Source organism: Agelaius tricolor, unplaced genomic scaffold (assembly GCF_023055355.1).
Source record: "Agelaius tricolor isolate 1412-34295 unplaced genomic scaffold, bAgeTri1.0.p SCAF_2, whole genome shotgun sequence".
NCBI classification, from domain to species: Eukaryota; Metazoa; Chordata; class Aves; order Passeriformes; family Icteridae; genus Agelaius; species Agelaius tricolor.
In genome coordinates this window covers 94,638,706-94,661,593 of record NW_027269262.1, presented here as the reverse complement: position 1 = coordinate 94,661,593, position 22,888 = coordinate 94,638,706, and the positions used below count along the sequence as shown (strand labels likewise).

The 22,888-nt window shown below is 49.6% G+C and overlaps 1 protein-coding gene across 1 annotated transcript; it reads left to right on the top strand.

Moving 5' to 3' along the window:
* Nucleotides 1–11,489: 11,489 nt before the first annotated feature.
* Nucleotides 11,490–14,810, top strand: LOC139587503 (lymphocyte antigen 6E-like). Its single transcript, XM_071421927.1, has 3 exons — nt 11,490–11,541; nt 13,615–13,734; nt 14,653–14,810. The coding sequence occupies exons 1-3, from the start codon at nt 11,490–11,492 to the stop codon at nt 14,808–14,810; spliced, it is 330 nt and encodes a 109-aa protein (XP_071278028.1).
* The last annotated feature ends 8,078 nt before the right edge of the window (nt 14,811–22,888 follow it).

The following is a 22,888-nucleotide window of genomic DNA, read 5'->3' as shown; positions in this document are numbered from 1 at the left end:
TCCAGAGCTCCTGGTGCTTCCCGTGTGTTTATTTCCACTCATTCTCGGGTTGAAATTGTTGCTGTTTTGGTTGTAAATGGAGGTCTTGGAATGCATTCTCATTAAAACCAGGAGTGATTTTTTTTTTCTGAGTATCTGTGACCGGGGGCTTTTTACAACTCATTCCATGTGTGGTTCTGGGTGTTCCATCCCTGGAAGGGTAGAAAGCCAGGTTGGATGTGGCTTGGAGCAACCTTGGATAGGTGTCCCTTCCCATGGTAGGAGCTTTAAAGGTTCCTGTCAATCCCAACCATTCTGGAATTCTATAAAATAAAGGAATAATTCCAGAAAGGCTGAGCTGTTGCTGTCCCAAATGGTCCTGTCCATCCTCACCCTGTTTTTCCTGGAGTCCTCCAAGTGTTTCTGGCAATATTCCATAGACCATTCCCATGGCCTAATGCCCAGGAGCTTTTCCGACTGCTCAGAACCCTGTGGAGCAGGATCATGCTCCTGTCCCAGAGAGCAGAATCCCTCTCCCACCCAATAATTTGGGGTTATTTGGTGGCTCCAGGCATTGCTGATGTGCTCAGATGACCCCTCCTCACTTTGGCCCTTCCAGGTGTGGTTTCAGCTCTGTTTTTCCAATGTTTTCCTGAAGTCTCCATCCCTGGAAGTGCTCATTAAAAACCTCTGGAAATGCCACTTGAGGATATGGTTTAGTGGTGAACAACATGGTGGTTGGACTTGATGATACTAAAGGTCTTTTCCAACTTTCTGTGATGTTGTAGGCAGAGGAAAACCTGTGTTTGTTTGGCGATCCAAGGTTGTGGCAGCATTTGGTGAAATTCAAAGTCAGAAGTTTAGCATTTTTCCGTTGTGATGACCTCCTCTTGCTATGTAAAAAAGGGAAGTTGTGGTTTGTGACAAAACCAGAAATGACACCTTCCCATGTGATTTCTGGTTTCCTAATTTGCTTTTCATAAAAGCCTTCTTTATCACTGTGGGTGGGAGGAGACCTCACCCAAAATCTGCCAGGGATGGAGTTGACTGCTCAGGCTGGTACTGGAGCTTAGGGCTGTTCTAGGTATATAGTGGAGCTTTAATAAACAAAAAGGAAAAAAAAAACATAACAAAAAACCCCAAAAAAAACCAACAAAAAAACCCCAAACAAATGAAAAAATCCCCGAAAACCATGAAAGGGTTGGGAAGTTTGTACCCTTCCTGCAGCTTGGGGATATCCTACACTGATGGCTCTGGGCAGTGTTGATAGAGGAGCTGTTGGAGAAGATAAATTTAGGGGTGGGAGGAGGTGATGAGAAGTTACTCTTATTTTGTTGTGGTATCTGCTGCCCCTGCCCAGACTCTTCCCAGAAATCCAGGGTTGGGAGGATCTCTGGAGGGTTCAAGTTCAACCTTCTGCTCAGAGGAGAGTCAGCTCTGGCTGGGTTGTTCTGTGTTTTCTCAAACTTAATTTCAATGTTTCTGTGGAGGGACATTCCTCTGCCATCTCTCACTGTTTTGGAAATGAATCACTGCCCTGGCAAAGCTTTTCCTTCCCTGTGTCTGGTTGGAGTTTCCCTTGATGCATTTTAGAAGCAGCTGCTTGTCCTTTGTGCAGAGCCAGAGCCAGATTATCCTTGGACATCAGCTCCATAATTGTCCCTGTTAAAGGCAGCAACTCCATCCCCCCTCAGCCTGTTCCTGGATCACTTAGCCCCAAATTCTGGGACTTGGTATTTAAAATCGAAGAATCATGGAAGGGTTTGGAAGAGACCTTAAAGATCATGGAATTCCACCCACTCAGGCTCCAAGCCCTGTCCAACCTGGCCTTGGACACTTCCAGGGATCCAGGAACAGCCACAGCTTCTCTGGGAAACCTGTGCCAGGGCCTCATCACCCTCACAGCCAAGAATTCCTTCCCAATATCCCATCTATCCCTGCCCTCTGGCAGTGGGAAGCCATTCCCTGTGTCCTGTCCCTCCATCCCTTGTCCCAGATCCCTCTCCAGCTCTCCTGAAGTCCCTTCAGGCACTGGAAGGGGCTCTGAGGTCTCCCTGGAGCCTTCTCCAGGCTGGACATTCCCAGCTCTCCCAGCCTGGCTCCATCCCTTGGAGCATCTTTGTGGCCTCCTCTCGATCTGCTCCAGCAGCTCCACATCCTTGTGCTGATGATCCCAAAACTGGATTTAGTGCTTCACCTCTGGTGGCCCCGCTCTGAGGATGGCTCTACAAGCAATTCCTCTTCCCACAGAAGCTGTTTGAGCAGCTGGAAGCTCCAGTGGGATCCATCCTTGCTCCTTGCTTCTGTATCAGCATCCTGGAGATTTGGGAACGTAAATCCATTGGCCAGAGCTGTGCGCATCACGGGCCTTCCCACGTCTCTCTCAGAGGGATGAGTCAGAATCTTGCTCAGTGTCCAACTGATTATTGGTCCTCACGGATGAAAAAGCCTCATCAGCCCCCTGTTTTCCAGAGCCACATTCCATAGCTTCAGGTTGGCAGGGCTCCCCCCGCCTCCCCTGGCCCATCAGGTGATCTAAATCATGGAATCCTTTAGGTTGGAAAAGCCCTTTAAGTTCATCAAGTGCAGCCGTTTGATTGCTGTGTTCACCACAAGACAATGTGCCCCGAGTGCCACATTTCCATGTCTTTTACATCCCTCCAGGAATGGTGACTCAGCCACTTTGGGGAAGGGAACTCATCAGCTCTGCTTGGCTGCTCTCTCATCTGCCTAATGATGGGGCCTTCAGACTTGAGGAGAGGAGGAATTTCGGCTGATTTATCTTAATTAGTGCTGAGAGGGGAGGGGAGGTGATGGAGCAGTTGCTGCTCTGCTGCTGCAGTCTCTGGAGTGATGGGATGAAGGGAAAACCACCCACCTGAAGCCTGCCAGACTCATAAAAGATGGGAAACCCCGGTGAGGTTTTGAGGAAGAAAAAGGTGAAGGATTTCCAGAGGGTTTTTCCTCCCTGCCCTTCTCCCCGTGAGGTCTGATGTTGCAAAAATGAGGAGGAAAAAAAAAGGGAAATACAGAACAGAAACTTTGAAGGGAATGTTTTGTCAGTTTGAGAGGAAAGGGAAGGACATTTGGGGCTGTGGCTGCTGTGATTCAGACGCTGTCTCTGAGCTCAGTGAATGGAGACGTTTCCTTTTCCAACCTTTTTTTAATGGGAGACAAGAGAGCGTGGCTGTGGTTTGGCATAAATAAAACATGTGCTGAAAGAGCTCCCTGGATTTCTGTCCCTTCACACTCAGCGAGGCTCAGATGGATGGAAAATCAGCCCGAATTGCAGAGCCATTATCCCAGGCCACGTGTTGGGAAGCGCTGATGCCAAGGAAAGTGGCTGCGAGGAAAGCAGCCTGGGAGAAATTGTATCCCTGGGTTAAATTGAAGGACTGGGTAATAAAGAGAAGAGGAAAGGCTTCCAAGGAAGGATTGAAACTGCAGGATCTCAGGTTTTTACCCCTTGAAAGAGCTGACGCTGGCTGTGGGGTGAGGGTGGCTGCACATCCGGGGTCTCCCACTAGGAATGAGTGGATAACATCCAGCCTGGCTCTTCCTATCCCTATTTTTGGCCAGTGGACACCTCTGTTACTCAAAACAAAATAAAGAATCAGGAAAAGGTCAGCTGAGTTGTCCCAAGCCCTGAGATTGGCTTCTCCAGACTTTATTCCTGAGCCATTGCAGGCTGGGGCAGGAGAAATCCCAATAAATTACTTCGTTAATATTCTTAATCCAAGCTAGGATTAAGCTACAATTATGATTTGATTGGCTTGGCTCAGGAATAAACTTTGGGATAAAGGCTCTCCCAGCTGCAGGGAGGCTCCTAAATTCCTTCTGCTGCCGTGAGTCTGGAAGGAAGAGGGATTGTGGAATCATGGATTGGTTTGTGTTGGAAAGGACCTTTAAAATCACGGAATTCCATCCCCCTGCCATGAAGGGGCTTGCTCCAAGCCCCATCCAATACTTCCAAGGATGGGGGCAGCCACATCTTCTCCGGGAATTCCATTCCAGGGCCTCACCACCTTGATGGGGATAAATTCTTTTCCAGTATCCCATCTGACCCTGCCCTGTGGGATCGCCCTGTGTTGCAGGAGGCAGACAGCTGATTAGTTCCCAAAAAATGCCGAGTTTCCAGGTGGGTGGGTGGCATCCAGGCTGCCCCTCCTCTTGGAAACAGGGCAGACAGATCTTCCTGGCAGGATGGGACAACAAGGAAGTCTCCAACCCCTTCCCCAGGGTCACTTGGAGTTGAGTGAGGTCATCCTGTGGAATCTCTTCCATCTCTTTCTCAAGGTTTTGTTGGGATTTTCTACTTCCGAAGGCTGGATTTGCCAAAGTGGAGGAGAATGGGATGGCAATTAACTCAACCAGCTTTAATTGGGGCTCCTGTTCCAGTCTGGGCTGTTCCCCAGGCAGAAACGGATTCTGACTTTCCTACAGTTTATTCCTGGTGCAGGAAGCAGCACTTCGGTTGGAGGGAACACCTGGAAGGCTTAAATCTCCATTTCCACCCCTCTCCTGAGCATCCCTGGATCCAATACTGGATTTCTGACAAAAACAGGCATGGAATGAACTCAAATATCCTCAAAGCAGATTCTGATGCCGCTGGAGCTGGGAGTTGAAGGTGGTGAGGGGAGATGAACTGGACCTAGAAGGTCTGGCTGCTCTTCCGAGCCCAGGAACTCGGCACAATCCCTTTTTTAAGAATTTGGCTTCTCTTCCTTTGCCTGTGGGACCCTCCACTGGATGGCTACAGCCATAATTTCATTCCATTTTTTCCTCCTGCTACTTGGGCAGGCTTTGGAGTGTGGGCCTTTGAGCAAAAACCTGGCTGAACTGAGGCTGCATAACCCCTGACTCCCTTTTGTGATTAAAAAAAGCCCTTTATGTATTTTTTATTTATTTTATATTTTTGATTTTCCTCTATGTTCTCACATTTGACACAGCTCCTCCAAGGGGCTGTGCTGAGTCATTGTCACAGGGTCCTCCTTTGTGCTGGGAAAATTAAAATAACACCACAAAAATGACAAAAGCAGGAGAAAAAAAATCCAGAAATAGAACAGAGAATTGTTCAAGCCAGGTCTTTCTCTTTAGAGTCCAAGACATGGTTGCTCATTATCCCTTTAATTCGGTATTTTCTATGGATACTCCTCTGCCCCGCTCAGGTGAGACCCACCTGGAGCACAGTGTCCAGATCTGGGATCAGAAGGATGTGGAGCTGCTGGAGCAAGTCCAGGGGAGGCCCTGGAGATGTTCCAAAGGCTGGAACCAGGCTGGGAGAGCTGGGAATGTCCAGCCTGGAGAAAAGAATGATCCAGGGACACCTCAGAGCTCCTTCCAGTGCCTGAAGGGGCTCCAGGAGAGCTGGAGGGGGACTTGGGAAAAGGGATGGAGTGACAGGACACAGGGAATGGCTTCCCACTGCCACAGGGCAGAGATAAATGGGATATTGGGAAGGAATTCTTGGCTCTGTGGCTGGTGAGGGGCTGGAAGGGAATTCCCAGAGAAGCTGTGGCTGCCCCATCCCTGGAAGCGTCCAAGGCCAGGTTGGATGGGAATTTGAGCACCCTGGGATAGTGGAAGGTGTCCCTGCCCATGGCAGGGGTGAAACTGGATGATCTTTAAAGCCCTTTCCACACAGGAAACCATTCCCTGATTTCACTACCAGGTCACCAGCTTTGAGTTTGTAAAGCCTCTGGATTGAGGCTTCTTAGATTTGCTTGGGCTGAGTTTGTCTTGACCTGCCTGCAGCTTTTTTTTTTTTTTTTTTAATTTTTTTAATCTTGGCTGAGTGGGAAGAGCAATTTTCCTAATTGACCAAGTGGTTCTGGCTAATTGGCTCTGCTTTTGTTTAGCTTTGCATGGAGCAGCTGTAGATTTGTATAAATAGCAGCACCAAGCCATAACTCAATGCAGGATGAAGGATTTGTGCCTCTGATTCAAGGACACAGAATAGGGAAATGCTGGCTTGGAGGCCTGGAGGGGGGGAAATGTGGGATGAGAGAGAAGGGCATGTATGGAATGATGGGATGGGGTGAGGCCCTGGCAACTCTGGTTGCCCAGTGAAGCTGTGGCTGCCCCATCCCTGGAAGTGTCCAAGGCCAGGCTGGATGAGGATTTGAGTAACCTGGGATAGTGGAATGTGTCCTTGTCCATGGCAGGGGGCTGGACTGAGATGATCTTCAACAACATAAACCATTCCATGATTCTATGAGTTGTCTTCAAAACAGGAATTAACATTCATGGAAAAGTCTCAATCCAGATTTTCCCCCTGTAGTTCTGCATAGGATTAGTCTTTATTTTCCTGGAGTGGGCAGCACTTGGATGATCCTTGAGGTGCATTTCCACGTTAGGATGTTCTGTGGAGTCACAGGAGAGAAATCCACATGGCCACAGTGAGAACAAGCCCTTCCCAAGGCTCCAGGATTGACCCCAACTGGACAGTCAAAACTGGGGTCCTGGTACTCACAGAGTTGTTTCTCCTGGCTGGATGCAGCACCACGGAAATCCAGGAATCCCCATCCTGGGGTATTTAGGAAGTCAATACAGAGGGATATATTAAGAGCTGGGCTGGAGGTTGGTTTTCCTTCTCCTTGCTGTCACAGCTCCCAGAAAAAACTTGGCCTACAGTCTTGAAGTGCCCCTGGAAGCTTCTTGTCCCATCCTGATTCCTCAGAATAATGGAATGGTTTGGGTTGGAAAAGCTCATCCTGTTCCATCCTCTGTGGGTGGGGACACCTTCCCCTCTCCCAGTTTGCTCCAAGCCCCATCCAACCTGGCCTTGGACACTTCCAGGGATTCTGATTTATATGGACAGCCTGTGCCAGGGCCTCACCACCCTCACAGGGAAGAATTTTTTCCCAATATCTCATATAAACATTCCCTCTACATCTACCATTAAAAAAAACCCAACAATTCCAAGATGTTTATTGTTTATTCTCTTTTTACGGAGAGCTGACTCATAGCAGGGCTGGGAACAGGTTGTTCATGGAATTACACAGGGAATAAAACAAATGGAAGTGAGTAGGAGGAAGATGCAATCCAGATCAGCACAGCTCCAGCTCTCTGCGTGTCTCAGCCAGATGGAAATTTCAGGAGGTTTGTGGGAAAAAAGTCTTGAAAAATAATGGATTTATAGCTCCAGTGGTACTGTTCCTATGTCCTCTCTGGAGAAGGTCTGGGATTTTGGGTTTGAGATTTTCAGGGATGGTCCTAATTGGTCAGGTCCAAGCCATGCTGAGGAACACATTAACAGTTAAAAACTGTGGACAGCTGTTCAATAGCCCTTGGAATTGTGTATGGATTTTCCATGTATTATTGGTATGGGTTCCCTGACAGCTCTTCTGCAGTGATTCCAGCCCCAGGGAAGCTCAAAGGGCTGTTGGATCCCCCCACTAATCCCCAGGTATAATCCTTTTTGTGACCTAATCCAGATCCAGCTGGGATTTGGGCAATACAGGAGCCCCAGAGACACCATAAAATCAGGTAATATCCATAACCAGGGATTTGGGATGGCCCCGGGGCACCGTTTCCCTGCCCTGTTTGGAAGAGAGGAAGCCAAAGGGCAAAGTCTCAGGATTTCAACACCTTGGTGATATCCCAGCCCTGGGCTGCCCATGCTTGCTTCCTCATCCTGAGTTTCAGGATTCTGAGTGTGTCTTCCCCATGGAAATAGGCATGGAGACAGGATCCTGAGTTTCAGGATTCTGAGTGTCTCTTCCCCATGGAAATAGGCATGGAGAGCATCCAGGAATGGGGAAAAGTGTGGGGTATTGGCAGGAGCAGCCACAAGGATCAAATCCTTCCATGATTTGACGTGCAAAGGACTTAAGCCTGTGTGGGATGAACTCCAAGCTCCTCTTGGTTTCCCTGGGATCTGAGCACCTGTGAGGGTCTGAGGTGAGGCCAGGTCTGTGTCAGGGGCATGGTGGTGGCAGCTCACCTTGGTGTCCTGATTTTGACAAGGTCACAACCAGGCAGGATGCAACGAGTGAGCCCTGCAGGATCAGCACAGAGAAATCCCTGTGGAGAAGGGATGGAAAAAAGAGGGAAGGAAAATCCTTTTTACTGTTGTTGGGTCGAGGAAGGGAAGAGCTGGAGCTCTCACTCATCCAGGAGGTGCTCAACACATAGAATTCCTCTTCTCCCAGGGCCACATGTCCTTCAAAATGCTGTAAATCCTGGCAAAAAGTGGTGCCATATTTGGCCTCTTCCTCCCTCAAAAACCTTCACAAAAAAATGAAGGATGAGGAGCAAGACTCTGCAATTGCTTCAGTGGGTTTTATTTAGGGCTGGAATATCCCTGGAGCTGAGAATTAAATCCATCCTGCATCCTCTGATTCACTAGGACTGGGTGGGGAATGGCAAAACAGAGTGATAGATGGAATTATCTGGGAATCCACCTGAGAAGGGATGAGGCAGGTGTGTCACCCTCTGACCACAGGGGAGCTGAGTGGGTAAAAACTTCAGGACATATAACAGGAAAAGGTCCCATGATGTTTCTGTCCTTCCTCATTACTGTGTTTCCTATGTAGATACTTTTCCGAGGCCAATTTTTTTGAAGAACCCGGTATAAGGCTCCCAAAAAATGAGCAGATCCCTCTTCCTTGACTTCCAATCTCTGTTCTGCATCCAGGAGGATTCAACACCCAGAACATTCCAGAAGTCAGGCAAACAAAGCCACATTCCCATGGCTCCAACACAGGCATATAGTGCAGTGTTCCAGAGCCAAGAGTAAAATCCAGGATCGAGTTCTCATCCTGAAGGATGTGATTCAAATGCCTGCAAGGGCCTGATCTCCAAGGATGAACCTAAGCTAGGGAAATAAACAGTTGCTAGGAACATCCCTGGTCTGGAACATCATCCACAGCTTTTAATTAGTTGGTTTAATTATTGGCACATTCCCTGGCAAGGTTCTAGGATGGATCAACCATCATTACTCCATGGAATACCTGGAATAAAACAGAGGAGGTGGAACAAAGGAAGGATTATTCCCAAGAAACTGATATATGCCTCTTGGCCCCTGTGCTGGAGATGGTCCTGGAAAAGTTGAATTTATTGCCACAGTTGTAGCCTGTGGATACTGGGACACCTTTTTTCCAGATCTTTGCCCTGACCCAGCCAAGCCTTCCATGCTCCAGTCATGCTGCTTCCATGTGCTGGCCATCCAGGGTGACACCACCATCCTGAGGAAATGCCAGCCATGGCAGCGCCACACCTCACACCTGCATCACACATCCCCAGGGCCGGGATGGTAACTTCCCAAAAATCTGGTTCAGTGGGCCACCGGCAACCCCCAAAATGGGAATTGACCCATCGTGCACTTTTGTCTATCACCCCACTTGTCCCTCAAGCCACTCCTGCCAGTGGAGCTGTGGTGGACCACTTCCCATGGCCTTGGACATCCTCTTCTGGCTGTCAGCGGGGAGCAGATTTTAATCTGGATTTGGTGATTTCTCTCTGGATCTGTGTCAGGCAGGAGATTATTTGTGTCATCGGTCCTTGGAACTGAGGGAATAAATGTTGTTAATCATGGAATGGTTTGGGTTAAAAGGGACCTCAAGGACCCTCTTGTTTCAACCCCCTGCCATGGGCAGGGACAATTTCCACTATTCCAGGTTGCTCCAAGCCCTGTCCAACCTGGCTTTGAACATTTCTAGGGGTGGAGAGTCCACAATCCCAACCATACTGAAGAGTAACACAATTATTTTTCCATTTTTCCCCCTCAAAAACCAGCCAGAACTGGTGAAAACAAAAGGACAGAGTTTTTCCAGGGTGCTCCCACTGCTGCAGGACGCTGAGCCTTGGCTTCCCAGGCTGACTTCCAGACTCCCCCAAAGAGTCACCCCTGATGCCATGATGAATCAGGCTGGCCAATCCTTATTCCCTGGAACAGGTCCTGCTCTTTGGTCACTGCCTTGTGACACCTGGCAGCACGGACACACCTCCTCCCTGCGGCATTCCTGGGGCACGCAGTCCCCGAGCCTGGCACGGCTTCATCTCTTGGGCAAGAGATGTGGTTTATCCTCTCCACGCCCAGGTGTAGATCCATGGGAGAGGATTGGCCGGTGCTCCTGGGGTTATCAGGGATGACTTCCCCATCCTGTTGATCCAGTTTTACGTCAGCAGAGACGGTGGTGTGTGAGAAACCTCCAAAATATCTGTGAATCGAGCAAAAAAAGCTCTCTGCAAGATTTCCCCCAGCTTTTGTTTCCTTGAAAAGGAAGATGTGGTGGGTTTTGGTGTCTCTTTGAATGTCCTCTGGCCATGCCTTCACTGTGGTCAGTGATTGATCCAGTGATGGATGTTCTGAATGTCTTGGATGAGCATCTCCTCTGTTTCAGGGAATTTTGCTCATCTCACCTGGCTCCTTATCGCCAAGATAATCATGTTGACCCCCAATCATTTTAACCCTCGCCTCATCCATCTTTCTTCCATGTGTTTTTGGATCCTCTGCCTCTTCTGCTTTTCCATCTCCTAAATCCCAGGCTGTGTCAGTCTCTGCTCTCCTTCCCTGCAGGCTGGAGAAGGAAGGGATAAGCAGACACCTGATGGCCCAAGTGGCTTCACTCCAAGGGGCTCCTCCTGCTTCACCCTCTCTGCTCCTTGGTGGCTTGGTGATTCATGGAGGTGTCAGCTGATGTCCAGCACTAAACATCCTGATAACTCTTTCCTTGGAAGAACAAGTGGGACTGGCAGTCAGATGGAAGCCCCAGAAGGGATGAAGTTATCAGCTCCAGCTCCACCCCTTTCATGCTGAGAAATTGTAAAGGCTGGGAATGTTTTTGTCTGACTGGTAATAAACAGGACTTTGAATTGGATGCTCCATGGAAGAGGGGACAAAGATGTTTTTAACCCTTGCTGGAAGTGTTCAAAGCCAGGTTGGATGGGCACACTGCAAGGTGTCCCCTGTCCCTGGCAGAGGGTTGGAATGAGATGGTCTTTAAAGTCATTCCAACCCAAACCATTTGATGATTTTATGATTTAAGACTTTGTAGGTAACCAAGTGATGCATTTCCTGTCCCCATGAATATCCCGCTTGGTTTACCCTGCCTGTAGATGTTGGGAGTTCTCCAGGTCTAACTGTGGAAACGGACTTGGCAAAATCCACACAGACAATTCCATTAATTTATGCCACTTGTTCCCATTTTCCTTGGAGAAAAGGAAATAACCTGGCCACAGATGCGATGATCAGAACAAAACCCCTGCCCAGACATCAACAGCACAGCAGGCCTGACCAGAGATGAATTAAAGGATTAATCCCAATAAATGGTGTGAATTCCCAGAGTGCTTTCACTGCTCCCTGGAATCACCAGCCCAGCCTGAAGGCAATGCCGAGGTGAGAAAACAACCCACGAGCATTCCTGGCCTCTCATCTAATCCATGATCCCTGCCCACTCTTTCCAAATCGTTGGCTTCCTCATCACCCCGTCCAAAGGCAGGGAAGATTTATATCCTGTCCCCAGGTGAGGGTGTTTTTCCTGGGCTGCGGAGACGACCGGGAGAAGATGAAGTTCTCCCTCCTTGCGGTGCTGGCTTTGGTCCTATTTGCAGCTCAAGGTGAGGTTTGCTCCTAGATAAAGTATAGCTGAGTGTTTTAAAGGTAGGAATGCCTCATATCCAGGGAGAGAAATCATGGAAGAGAGCTCCTCGGCTCTTGGAATGGTGCAGGTGAAGGACGCAGTGCTCGTTTTGGGGTTTTTTTATCTAGAATCTCAGTCTGGGTGCGTGAAAAGTTTAATTTTTTTGGTTGGAAATTTCCCTGTCCTGCTGGATTTTTATGGAAACAAGACAGAAAAAAGGAGGCAGTTCCCACTTGGTCTGCCTTTGAGAGACTTTCCAGGGTGTTCTCCTGTCGGGGTGGTGCAAGGCTGTGGTTATTCCTAAATCTTGATGAAGACAGCACAATACTCTGTGTTCCTGGTCCACGAGGGCCACACCTCCAACATCTGGCCCTGTGCAGCTGTTTATACCCATCTCCAAGAGCCCACAGCTTGCTGACTTCAGAGATTTTGGGACAAAATTGGGGAATTAGGGAGAAGTTGGGATGTGGGCTGAATGGGTTAATGGTGGTGGGTATCTGCATAGTATTTGTGTTGTAGATGGTGCATTTTATTTCATGGAGAGATGGTAAATTAAATCAGAGCCTTCTTTAAGGAATATGATCCTATATCCTCTATAGAGCAGAGAGAATAAACCTTTTCCTCATTTTGGAGAGCAGAACAGGCTTTGCCAGTGCTTGGAATTGTGCCACACGTCTGGTGCAGAAAAAGAATTCCTTGGAATAGTTATTTCTGGCTCATTGTGGCCTAAGAATACCTTTCTGCTATTTAGCTTTGTTCACTCACCAGAACAGTGATCCTGACAGATTTCCAAGTGTTAACAAGGCCCAGGAGACAGGGGGGTTGTCCTCAGTGCCAAAATGAAGCCTGGCCTAATCCACGTTGGATTATCCAGGCAGTAAAAATTCAGCATTCACTGTGTGTGTTTTCGGACTGAATTCTCACAGCAAAGAGTAAAAATGTTTCTCCTCATCTTGTCTGTCCTTTAATCAAGGTTCTGGATTTCTTTTTAGGGGCATTAATGTCCCACCCAAAGACAAAGGCATGGGAGCCTGGCTTTTCTAAGCTGTGGAGGTCCCAGTTAACACTCTTCATCTGCCAGTGCTTTCTGCCTAATTAGGCTGCAGTTTAATAGTCCCCAGGAAGTAGAAAAAGTGACCCCAGGCCTTGGGACATCCTTGGAAACTCCTCCAGGAGTCCCTGCCCTTCTCTGCTCCAAGCATCACACCAAACTTGGTGCCCTTGGCCTGTCAAATCGAAGGAGAGGAAATTTAGGTTGGATATATGGAAACAATTCTTCCCTGTGAGGGTGGTGAGGCCTTGGCATAGGTTTCCCAGAGAAGCTGTGGCTGCCCCATCCCTGGAAGTGTCCAAGGCCAGGCTGGATGTGACATTGGAAGAGTGGATTGGGTCTTTCAGCCCCGTGGCTTTTATCAGACCTGCACCTTGTGTATTTGGGATTCCACGAAAAGTAGGGGATGATTTTTGCTGGCATTTCACAGAATGCCAGAATCATTTAGGTTAGAAAACACCTCCAAGATCCTCAAGTCCAACCTTTGATCACCACTCTTGAGTGCCATGTCCAGGCATTCCTTGGACACCTCCAGGAATGGGGACTCCACCACCTCCCTGGGCAGCCCCTTCCAATGCCTGACCACCCTTTCCATGAAGAAATTCTTCCTGATGTCCCACCTAATGTAGTTTGAGGCCTTTTCCTCTCATCCTGTCCCTTGTTCCCTGGGAGCAGAGTCTGATCCCATCTGGCTGCGCCTTCCTGTCAGGGAGTTGTGGAGAGCCAGGAGGTTCCCCCTGAGCCTCCTTTTCTGCAGGCTGAGCCCCTTTCCCAGCTCCCTCAGCTGCTCCTGGTGCTCCCTTCCCCAGCTTCCCTGGACACACTCCAGCCCCTCAAAGTCTTTCTTGTCATGAGGGGACAAAACTGGACACAGGATTTGAGGCGTGGCCTCAGCAGTGCCCAGAACAGAGGGACAATCCCTGCCCTGCTCCTCCAGGCCTCATCACAAGCCAGGATGATTCCATCTCCCTCTTCCCTGTATTGTGTCTCTTCCTACAGCAAATTCCCTGTACTGCTACACCTGCAACTGGGAGCAAAGTAACTGGAGCTGCCTGAAGGCCGAGAAGTGCTCAGACAAGGACGAGTACTGTGTTACCAACGTGGCCTCCGTAGGAATCGGTAGGTGCCAGCTCTGGATCCCCTCCTGGGCACTCAGGGATGGGATGTGAGGTCTGGGCTGGATTTGTGAGGGGCTGAGGAGTCGTTGGGAAGCGCAAGTTGGAGGTGGAGGCCTTTCTAACCCAGCCTGGTGGTGCTGAAGGTTTGGAGTTCTCCTCCCCATCACACACAGAGATTTTCCTCTTCAGCTGTTGTTTTATTCATGCACTGAAAATCAGGGGACATTGAGAGAAGAAGAAGGATCCTTCAGAGAAAGAATAAATAAATTTGAACCTTGATTCCCTGTTGCCTGGGAGCAGAGCCTGACCCCAACCTGGCTGCACCCTCAGGGAGTTGTGGAGAGTGAAAAGGTCCCCCCTGAGCCTCCTTTTCTCCAGGCCAAGCCCCCCCAGCTCCCTCAGCCACTACTGATCCTCCAGACTCTTCTCCAGCTCCATTCCCTTCTCTGGACATGCTCCAGCTCCTCGATTTGTTGCTGTGAGGGCCCAAAAATTGATACCAACATTTGAGGTATGGCCTCACCAGTGATAAGAAAGGGGAAAAATCACTTCCCTGGTCCTGCTGGTCACACTATTTCTGATCCAAGCCAAATATAGAGGGAAACAGAATTATTTCCCTCAAGCAGAGAAGCCTTGAAATGTGATTTACATCCAGGAATGAACATTGTCATTTGTACACTTAAAAAGGTCTTGATATGAGGATCCATGCTGGGAAGTGCTGGATGCCCAGCATGGATATGGAATTCCTTGTGTAAGAGGCCACCAACAATTCCTGGGCTGTGGTGGGACCAGGATGGGTCTCATGCTGATCTCTGGGGCTGTGGGGGGACTGTGGGACTCATCAACCCAACTCCATCCTGCACAAGGATCACTCAACAAACCCCGTTGCTAATCCCGCTCTCTCCCTTCTCTGGGCCAGGCTTTTTGTCCCTTTGGAAGAGGATCACCAAGAAGTGCTCCAGCACCTGCCCACACCACAACTTCCTCCTGGGCCTGGCCACCTACACCTCCTACTGCTGCCAGAGCTTCCTGTGCAACCTCAGTGCGTGCCCAGGGCCCCGTCTGGCTCGCCCATGAGGTGCCAGGGAGTCCCATTCCGTGTCCTTCTTCACCTGCTGGGAGAAAATGGACCCTGAAGGACTGAAGAGCTTGGCCAGATTCCCCCAGGAGGGTTTGGACATCAAACATGAGGAATAGATAAAGTATTGTGGTCGTTGTCTTGTCCTGTGGTGCCTCCCGAGCTTCTTCTCGCTTTCTTCTCATCCCTGAGCTCTGTGGCTCCAGCATCCCCATCAGAGCTCTGAGTGCCACATCCAGGAGTTCCTGGGACACCTCCAGGGATAGGGGCTCCACCACCTCCCTGGGTAGCCCCTTCCAATGCCTGACCACCCTTTCTGTGAAAAAAGTCTTCCTGATGTCCAGCCTGAACCTTCCCTGGAGCAATTTGAGGCCCTTTCCTCTCATCCTGTTCCTTGGGAGCAGAGCCTGACCTAGCCCTGGCTGTCCCCTCCTATCAGGGAGTTTTGGGGAGTCAGAAGGACCCCTGAGCCTCCTTTTCTGCAGGCTGAGCCCCTTTCCCAGCTCCCTCAGCTGCTCCTGGTGCTCCAGGTCCTCTCCCAGCTCAGTTCCCTTCTCTGAACATGCTCCAGCCCCTCAGTATCTCTCTTGTCATGCTCTGCTCTCCAGCTTTGGGAGGGAGATGCTCCTTCTGCACTTCCTGCATCTCCAGAGGGGTTTCTCCTGGAATTTTATCCTATTTTGGGTGCAGCTGGAGCTACTGAGTGGAAACTTCTGGGCAAAAATAACAAACTCTCTTATGAGCACATCTGTCCCCACCTCCACTTCCAGCATCCTTGGGAATCCCTTCCTTCACGTTGCTTTGCTGTTGTTGGAGCCACACGGCCTCACCCAGGGCCAGCAGCTCCCTGGATTCACAGTTCCTACAGCTTGGAATTGTGTTTTCCAGCAATCCATGAATTCACCTTTCCCTCGGCCATCCTCCAAAGCAACAGCAGGGTAATCATGGAATATCCTGAGTTGGAAGGGATCCACAAAAATCATCAAAGTCCAATTCCTGGTCCTGCACAGGACAAACCCAACAATCCCAGCCTGTGCCTGAGAGCTTTTTCCAAGCACTTCTGGAACTCTGTCAGGCTTGGTGCTGGCACCTCTTCCCTGGGGAGTTCCAGTGCTCAAAGCCCCTCTGGATGAAGAACCTTTTCCTAAAATCCACCCTAACCTTCCCTGGCGTATCTCCAGTTGTTCCCTCGGGGTCTGGGCACCAGAGAGAAGAAACCGGTGCCTCCTCCTTTGCTTCCCCTCATGAAAAGCATTTGCAGCATTTGGGTTGAGCTGCTGAGGAAACTTGGGGAGGTTTATAGGGAAAACAGAGATTCCAGAGAGGTCAAATATTTGATAGAGATGTTTCCAGAGGCTGCAGAGAAACGAGGGGAAAAAGGGGCTGGAAAAATAAACAACGGCAAGACAACAGAGGTTTTTCTTTGCTAGATGTGCTCTGAGTGCCTCTCCTTTCTCCTAAACAACACTTTTTGGAGGAATTTTACACTGGAAAAATCATGGGAATGCTTTAGCTCGAGTCAAAGCTCCAAAATCTGCAAAACATTGCTCAGCCAAGGGATGACAGTCTGTGTTGTGCTTCCAACCCAAGCCTGGTAAACAACGGGGACAAAAGGGGCTTTGAGCTGTGCTGAGCAGGGCTGCCTCAGGCTGGAGCCTGGGGCTGCTCAGATTGGAGGATTTCTTTCCAAATCCTCCAGAACAGGGAATTTTCAGGGGTGTGTCTCTCTTTTATTAATCAATTTGTGCTTCCCTTCACCCCCTCCTACCATGTGAAGGAACCTTTTCCTCTTATTTACAGCACGATCTCTTCCCAACCCTCTTTGGGAATTTTTATTTCCCACCCTAAAGCAATTCAAGCTCCCTCCTTACCCTCAACCCAAAACTCTTAATTTACTCATCACACAATATTTCCTCACAAAAACAAAACAAAACAAAACAAAACAATGACAAAAAGGGATTTGTGTTGTTCTTCTCCTGCGTGCCAGAATTTTTCCACTCTCTGAAAGCACTGAGGAATCCCAGTTGGACAGACTCTAATAATTAATATTTCATTGGGTTGGATTTATTCTTCCTGCAGTCGTGGAGACAGAGGCTCCCCCAGCCTGCAGGAAAACACAATCGGGAATTTTTTTTTGCTTGATTTGCTGTGCCTTTGCTGCAGAAAAACTTCCTTGTATCCATGGATAATAGAAAGGGAAAAGAAATCATCCTGGGCATGGTTGAAGAATAAAGGGTTATTTTTTTTTACAACATTAAAAATAAAGTAAAAGAGAGGAGGTTTAGATGGGATATTGGAAATAAAATTTTATTGGGAAGGGAGTGAGATGCTGGAATGGATTTCCCAGGGAAGCTGTGGCTGCCCCATCCCTGGGCGCCTCCAAGGCCAGGCTGGAGAGGGGTTGGAGCAATTTGGAATGGTGGAAGGTGTTCCCATGGAAGGAGGTGGCACTGGATGATCCTGAAGGTCCCTTCCAACCCAAGCCATTCCATGATCCTATAATTCCCACTGCAGCTCAAGGATATGGAAATCCCTCCTCCCCTAATGACAATCAACCCTGGTGGCAATTACTCCTCTCCAAGACATCTGAGATGTGCAGGAAGGAGAGGAGGGTGTGATTCCCAGCCACTAATTTTGGCCAGGAATTAGGGCCAGTCGGGACCATGGAGAGATGGGAGTCATTAACACATGGATGAGGCTGCCCAGAAAATTATCCTGAGCTGCGTCCTGCAAGGCAACATCCACCCCTTGGATTGGGAAGGTGTTTGGAGGATCCTAAACAAAAAAGGGTTGTAAAAAATGTTTTATCCTTGCTCCAGACTGCTCTGAGCTTCTCTGACCCCATCCAAAGTCTTGGACAGGGGTGAAGGTGCTCCAGAGGCTCATCCTGCTGTTATCATTGCAGAAATTTGGGGAGGGAATACCCAAACTGATACACACGGGGACAGAGGACAGGAGGAGATATTGTCCTCAAAGGCATGGGAAAAGCTCCTTGGAGGAAGAATTCCCAGAGCATGGCACTGAGAGAGGCAGCACAAAGCAAACACACAGCCCTTTCAGCATCTGGAGCCGGCAGGATCACGTGGAATTGAGATGGAGCAACAGTTCCAAATGGAATGATAAATGCCTGGCTGTGGATAATCATCAGCGTAAATACCTCAGAGACGTGTTGGATGGAGTTGTGACGTGGCCCAGGACAGTTGTCACCCTTCATCTCTGCTATCAGAGCCACCAACAGCCAAATCCCATGGAAAAATTGATCCCCGTGCTGATCCACGTGTGTGGGCGAGGCTGAGGAGTGCTGGGAGGGAGGGAGGGGGGAATGGGATAGAGCCATCAAACCTTTAAAAAAGAGGGAGAGGAATTGCCAAGGCAGGGATCCGTGAGAGAGGGGTCATCAGATGGTGGCACGTGACCAGTGGCCACCCCACCATGAGATGAATGTTGGCCCAGGCAGGAAAACCCCAAACCTCCTCTCTGAGGCACAGCAAGCCCAGAGCTGTTTCCTAACTCTTTGTAGGGTTCAGGGAACGGGGCGAGGCCCTCGTTTGGTTTTGGGATTCCAGAGTGACCGGCGGGATCACGGAAAGCAGGGAATATGGAGAGGGGAGAAGTGACCTGGCTGTTCCCAGCCAGGGATGGACAAATGCATCTCTGAGCTCGTGACACTTTTCTGCCGGGAGTTTGGGTGGAAAAAGTGCAGGAAATTCAGCTTTGGGGTAAATTCCAGCTTTTTGGGGAAACCAGGAGTTTTCCAAACCAAAATCTGGAAGCTGAAATCTCTGAAGCTGTTTGGGGTCAAGATGGAATGAAACAAAAAAAAACCCAAAACAACACAAAACAAAACAAAGCAACAACAACAAAAAAAACCAAACAAAAAAGCCCCAACCAAAACAAAAAAAAACACCCCAAAAATTAAAAAAAACCCCAAAAACAAAAACAACAAAAAAAACCCCAAACCAAACAAAGAAAAAAAAAAACCCCAAAAATGTGTTTTTAAAAATTCTCATTCTCCTTTTTTATTAACTTTTGGATTTCCAGCATTCCAAACTGAAATAACTTTTGGGGATTCGTGTCCTGGCCTTATGACAATGCTGGATGCCTCAGGGTGTGTCTGTCCCACAAATTGCAGATTTTGGGATGACTCCCCCCTGCCAGGACACCTGAATGGCTCCATGGAGACCCCCAAATCTTTCCAGAAGTGAATCCAAAGGATCAACCCTTTCCATGCCTAAATGAGTTAAATCCCACAACCGAGTGAGGAAAATAAAACCAATTAAAAAAAAAAAAAGGTGGCAAAACTATAAAAAGCCCACCCGCCTACGAGGTGGGATTTGATGAAAATTGGCACTTTTCCATAAAATTTCCATGCCTGGGGCACTAATGAATATTCTGAATTGCGGGAGAGCGGCGGGGGGGAGGACACACAACAATAAAAACCCCCCACTTTTTAATGAAATTCTGGCTATTTTCCAGCACGAAGAGCCAAACAAAGCCCACGAGAGGGAGCTGCTGCCTCTGTCCACGGGATGCTCCAGCCCATGGAGAGCCGCTGATCCTGGAGCAACTTCCAGGGAAAAAAAAAGCGAGCAGCCTTGCGAAGGATGAGCCAGGCGGGCTGGAAGCAGCCCAGGGAAGGATCCGTCCAGGCTGTGGGTCCATCCTGCTGATTCCACCCGAGCCGACAGCAGCTCCTGGCCATTCTCCAGCGTCTGCTCGCTCCCACGCCGTTGGCAATCCGGGATGTGCCTTGCTCTGGATCCTGGGATAATTCTGGAGCACCCTGTGCTAGAGCAGGGGGAATTTCCATCCGAGTCCCAAAGGCCTTCAAGGTTTTAATCCAGAGCTTGGGCAGCTTGGAAGGGGGTGTGACCCTCTGTCCCACTCTTGGGAATCCCCAAAATTGTTGGGATGGGCCTGGCAGCATGAAGGGAATTTTATTTTCTTAGCACCCATGAAGTTTTGGGGAGTTGAAGAGGGGATCAGATTGGATGGGGCTGTGCCTTTTAGCCCCATTCTGGGTGACTTTTCCTGATTTTCCTATGCATTCCCTCTCTGTAGTGACTCCTTGTGCAGCTTCCTGCCCCTCTAAATTCCACTGGCTCCCTCCGGGAATGGCCACAGCCAAAACATGGGGCCACCACTTGGCCTAATAATGGAAATTCTGGTTTCTCCCTCCTTTTCTCTGAGCTTTCACCCTGTCTTCAACCTGATTCCTTCAGCAATTCTAGGGAAGTGGAGCAGGGGAGAAGTTCTCCCAAGTTTTTTTTGGGAGAGGGTGGTCCAGGTGGGACCAAAGTTTCCCACCTCTTCCCTGTGTCTGACCTTTGGGGAGTCACTCAGTGTCTGATTCGTGTGATAAAAATGGAGATAACAACTCCAGGTGACCTTAGGACTCTTTGGATCTCCGTCCCTTGGGAATGTTTCATCCAGGGATGACCTCAGAGCAGGATCAGGAGGGTCAGGCGCCCACCCACAGTGTCTGGGCCTCTCCCAGGCCTCTGCAGCTCCATGCTGCTCCAACTGCTGGGAATGCTTCTCCTTCCCACAACCTGTCCTGGCAACGCTCCCACGTTGCACCCTCCTCCAGAAATGCTGTTCCTTGACTCACTGGAAAGCTTTTTTTGGGAGTTCTCTTAGGAGCCAGGCCTGCAGAAAGACATCCCAGCCCTCCTCCCCATCGCAAAGGAGCTCGATGTAGACACAGAGGCGAAGATGAGGGTGTGGCCATTGCTCAGGGCCTCGGTCACTTGGACACTGCCAGGTTTGGTGTCACCAGGGTGACAGGTCTCACATGAGCTGAGGTTGCCCAGCAGGTCTGGTGGGTTAAAGGACCCTTTGTTCCATTTGGAGGGTCCCGATGGTGGAAACAGAGGAGCTCTGAGGCCAGGGTTTGGTCCCTGGAATGTGCTGTGTCCTGATGGTGGAAACAGAGGAGCTCTGAGACCAGGATTTGGTCCCTGGAGTGAGGTGTGTTCCAGGATGGGATGCAGAGCCCCGTGTCCTCAGGAAACCTTGGAAAGCTCCATTGATCTGCTTCGCCCTCCAGCAGCTGCCCACACCCAGCACTGTCACAGGTTTGCCAGACAGCAAGGAGGAGCTCAGGGATCAGCTCCACCCTGGAAAATTGGTAAACCAGCTTGTCTGCTCCTCAACCAGCTCCCAGCTGGGTGACAGCAGGGAGAAAGGGAGATGGTGCTTTACCCCCTCCCCACAGCAGAAAAACCCCAGAGAATCCCAGAATGGTTTGGATTGAAAGGGACCTTAAAACTCAGCCCATTCCACTCCCTGCCGTGGGCAGGGACACCTTCCACTGTTCCAGGCTGCTCCAGGCCTCATCCAACCTGGCTTTGAACACTTCAAGAGATGGGGAAGCCACAATTTCTCTGGGAATTCTATTACAGGGCCTCACCACCCTCATAGGGAAGAATTCCTTCCCAATATCTGATCTAAATCTCTCCACTTTTAGTTTAAAAATGTTTCTCTTTTCCCTGTGCTTTTAATTCAAAGCTTTTCCTGGACACGTGGTCCTTGCTGCAGGGTTGGATTATCTGCAGACAGATGCTCTTCCCAAGGTTTGCTGCCTGCTCTGGGGCTGACAGGTTCAGAGGAAGCAGAGCTTGGTGGTTTTCTACATTTAACCACATTTCATTCCCCAAAATACCCCCAGCCCCCCAGGGTTTGGTGGCAGAAACACAGAGCTTCCCCTGGATGCAGTCCTGCTTCCAAGGAAACCGGCAGGAGTGGTGTTCCACATCTCCCAGGCATTCCCAAAATGTTCTTTCCTCTCCTCTGCAGCAGGAGGGAGCTGGGTTGGAGGCTGTCCCATCAGTGTCCCCACAGATCGTGTCACCTCCCACCCGAAATCCTCCACCCTAAATTTGGCACTGCAGGAATGGGAAGAAGCAAACACGTGAGAAAGGTCCTGAGGTTAAATCCTACAGGGAGAGGCTCCAAACAGGCAGATAAACAGCACAGGGCAGGGGATGTCCCCCAGCTCTGAGGGCACGTGTCACAGTGTGCTTGTGGCACCCTTCCCTCGCCAAAACATCCAAATCTGTCTCCTGGGCATGGGCTGGGAGGAGTTTCTTGGCACGGGGAGTGTTGACAGTGGGGAAAATGCCAAGTTTTTGACTGATTCACTGGTGCAGAAGTTGATTCACAGCTCTTCTTCACTATCAGAGTACTTTGTGAACCTGCCCAGGATCCCCGAGTGGCTGAGAAACCCAAAGGAAGCAATTCCTGAGGATTCCTGAGGATTGCTTGGATGGCACGGTGCATCCTCCTCTTCCCCAGGGGAATGAGATGGACCAGACAGGGTGGGCAGGAGCCATCCCACCATCAGGCCCAGGTGGCAGTGAGGACAGACAGGATGTCATGGCTGGATTTTGGCTCTGGAAGTGCCACCAGAGGCACTTGGTGCTGTGGAGGAGAGGAGATTCCCAGGATGTCACAGTTAAAGCCATTCCCAGGGAACTGGGGCAGAGCTTTTGGCCTCCAGGTGCTCAGCCAATCCCAAATTTGTTTCTGTTGGCACTTCCTTCATCCCATCTCCCTTTCAGCTTGAACGAAAGTGGATTTTCTTCCACGTGGGGAGTCAGGGAGCAAAACTGGGGCCTGATGCCAAGAAATGGCATTCCAGAATGTTGTTCCAGAAATGGAAGGATAAGTTTCTGGAAATTTTCATGGGCCTTTGTCTCCACTGGAGATCCTCTTTCCTTCCTCCTCCCCTGCTCCTTGAGCAGTAATTGGGCGGCAAAGCAAAGCTGGAGGGAGGCTGAGGAACCAAAACCACCACTGTCCCATGCCTGTGACTTTGGGAATAAAACTCAGCTTTAAGGCTCTGGAAATTCTTCGCTGAAACATTTTAAAGTCCCCTCAAGACCTGGTTGTGCTTTCCCTGACAGTTTAATAATTTGGGAATGAGTCAAACACAATCAGCACAGGGTGAGTTGTTCCTACCATGCCCTTTCCTTGGCATGCAGGTGGTGCCTGCAAAGCCAGGGTGGATTTGGAACCCTTCTGTTGTTCCCTGGATCATGTGGGTGGATTTTGATTCCCATGCCCCTCCCAGGCT

What these genes read in the sequence shown, in the direction of transcription:
- LOC139587503 (XM_071421927.1), top strand. Translation starts at nt 11,490, where the DNA reads ATGAAGTTCTCCCTCCTTGCGGTGCTGGCTTTGGTCCTATTTGCAGCT. An exon ending in GGTCCTATTTGCAGCTCAAG is followed by an intron (nt 11,542 to 13,614) that starts GTGAGGTTTGCT and finishes CTCTTCCTACAG; the next exon opens with CAAATTCCCTGTACTGCTAC. An exon ending in CGTGGCCTCCGTAGGAATCG is followed by an intron (nt 13,735 to 14,652) that starts GTAGGTGCCAGC and finishes TCTCTGGGCCAG; the next exon opens with GCTTTTTGTCCCTTTGGAAG.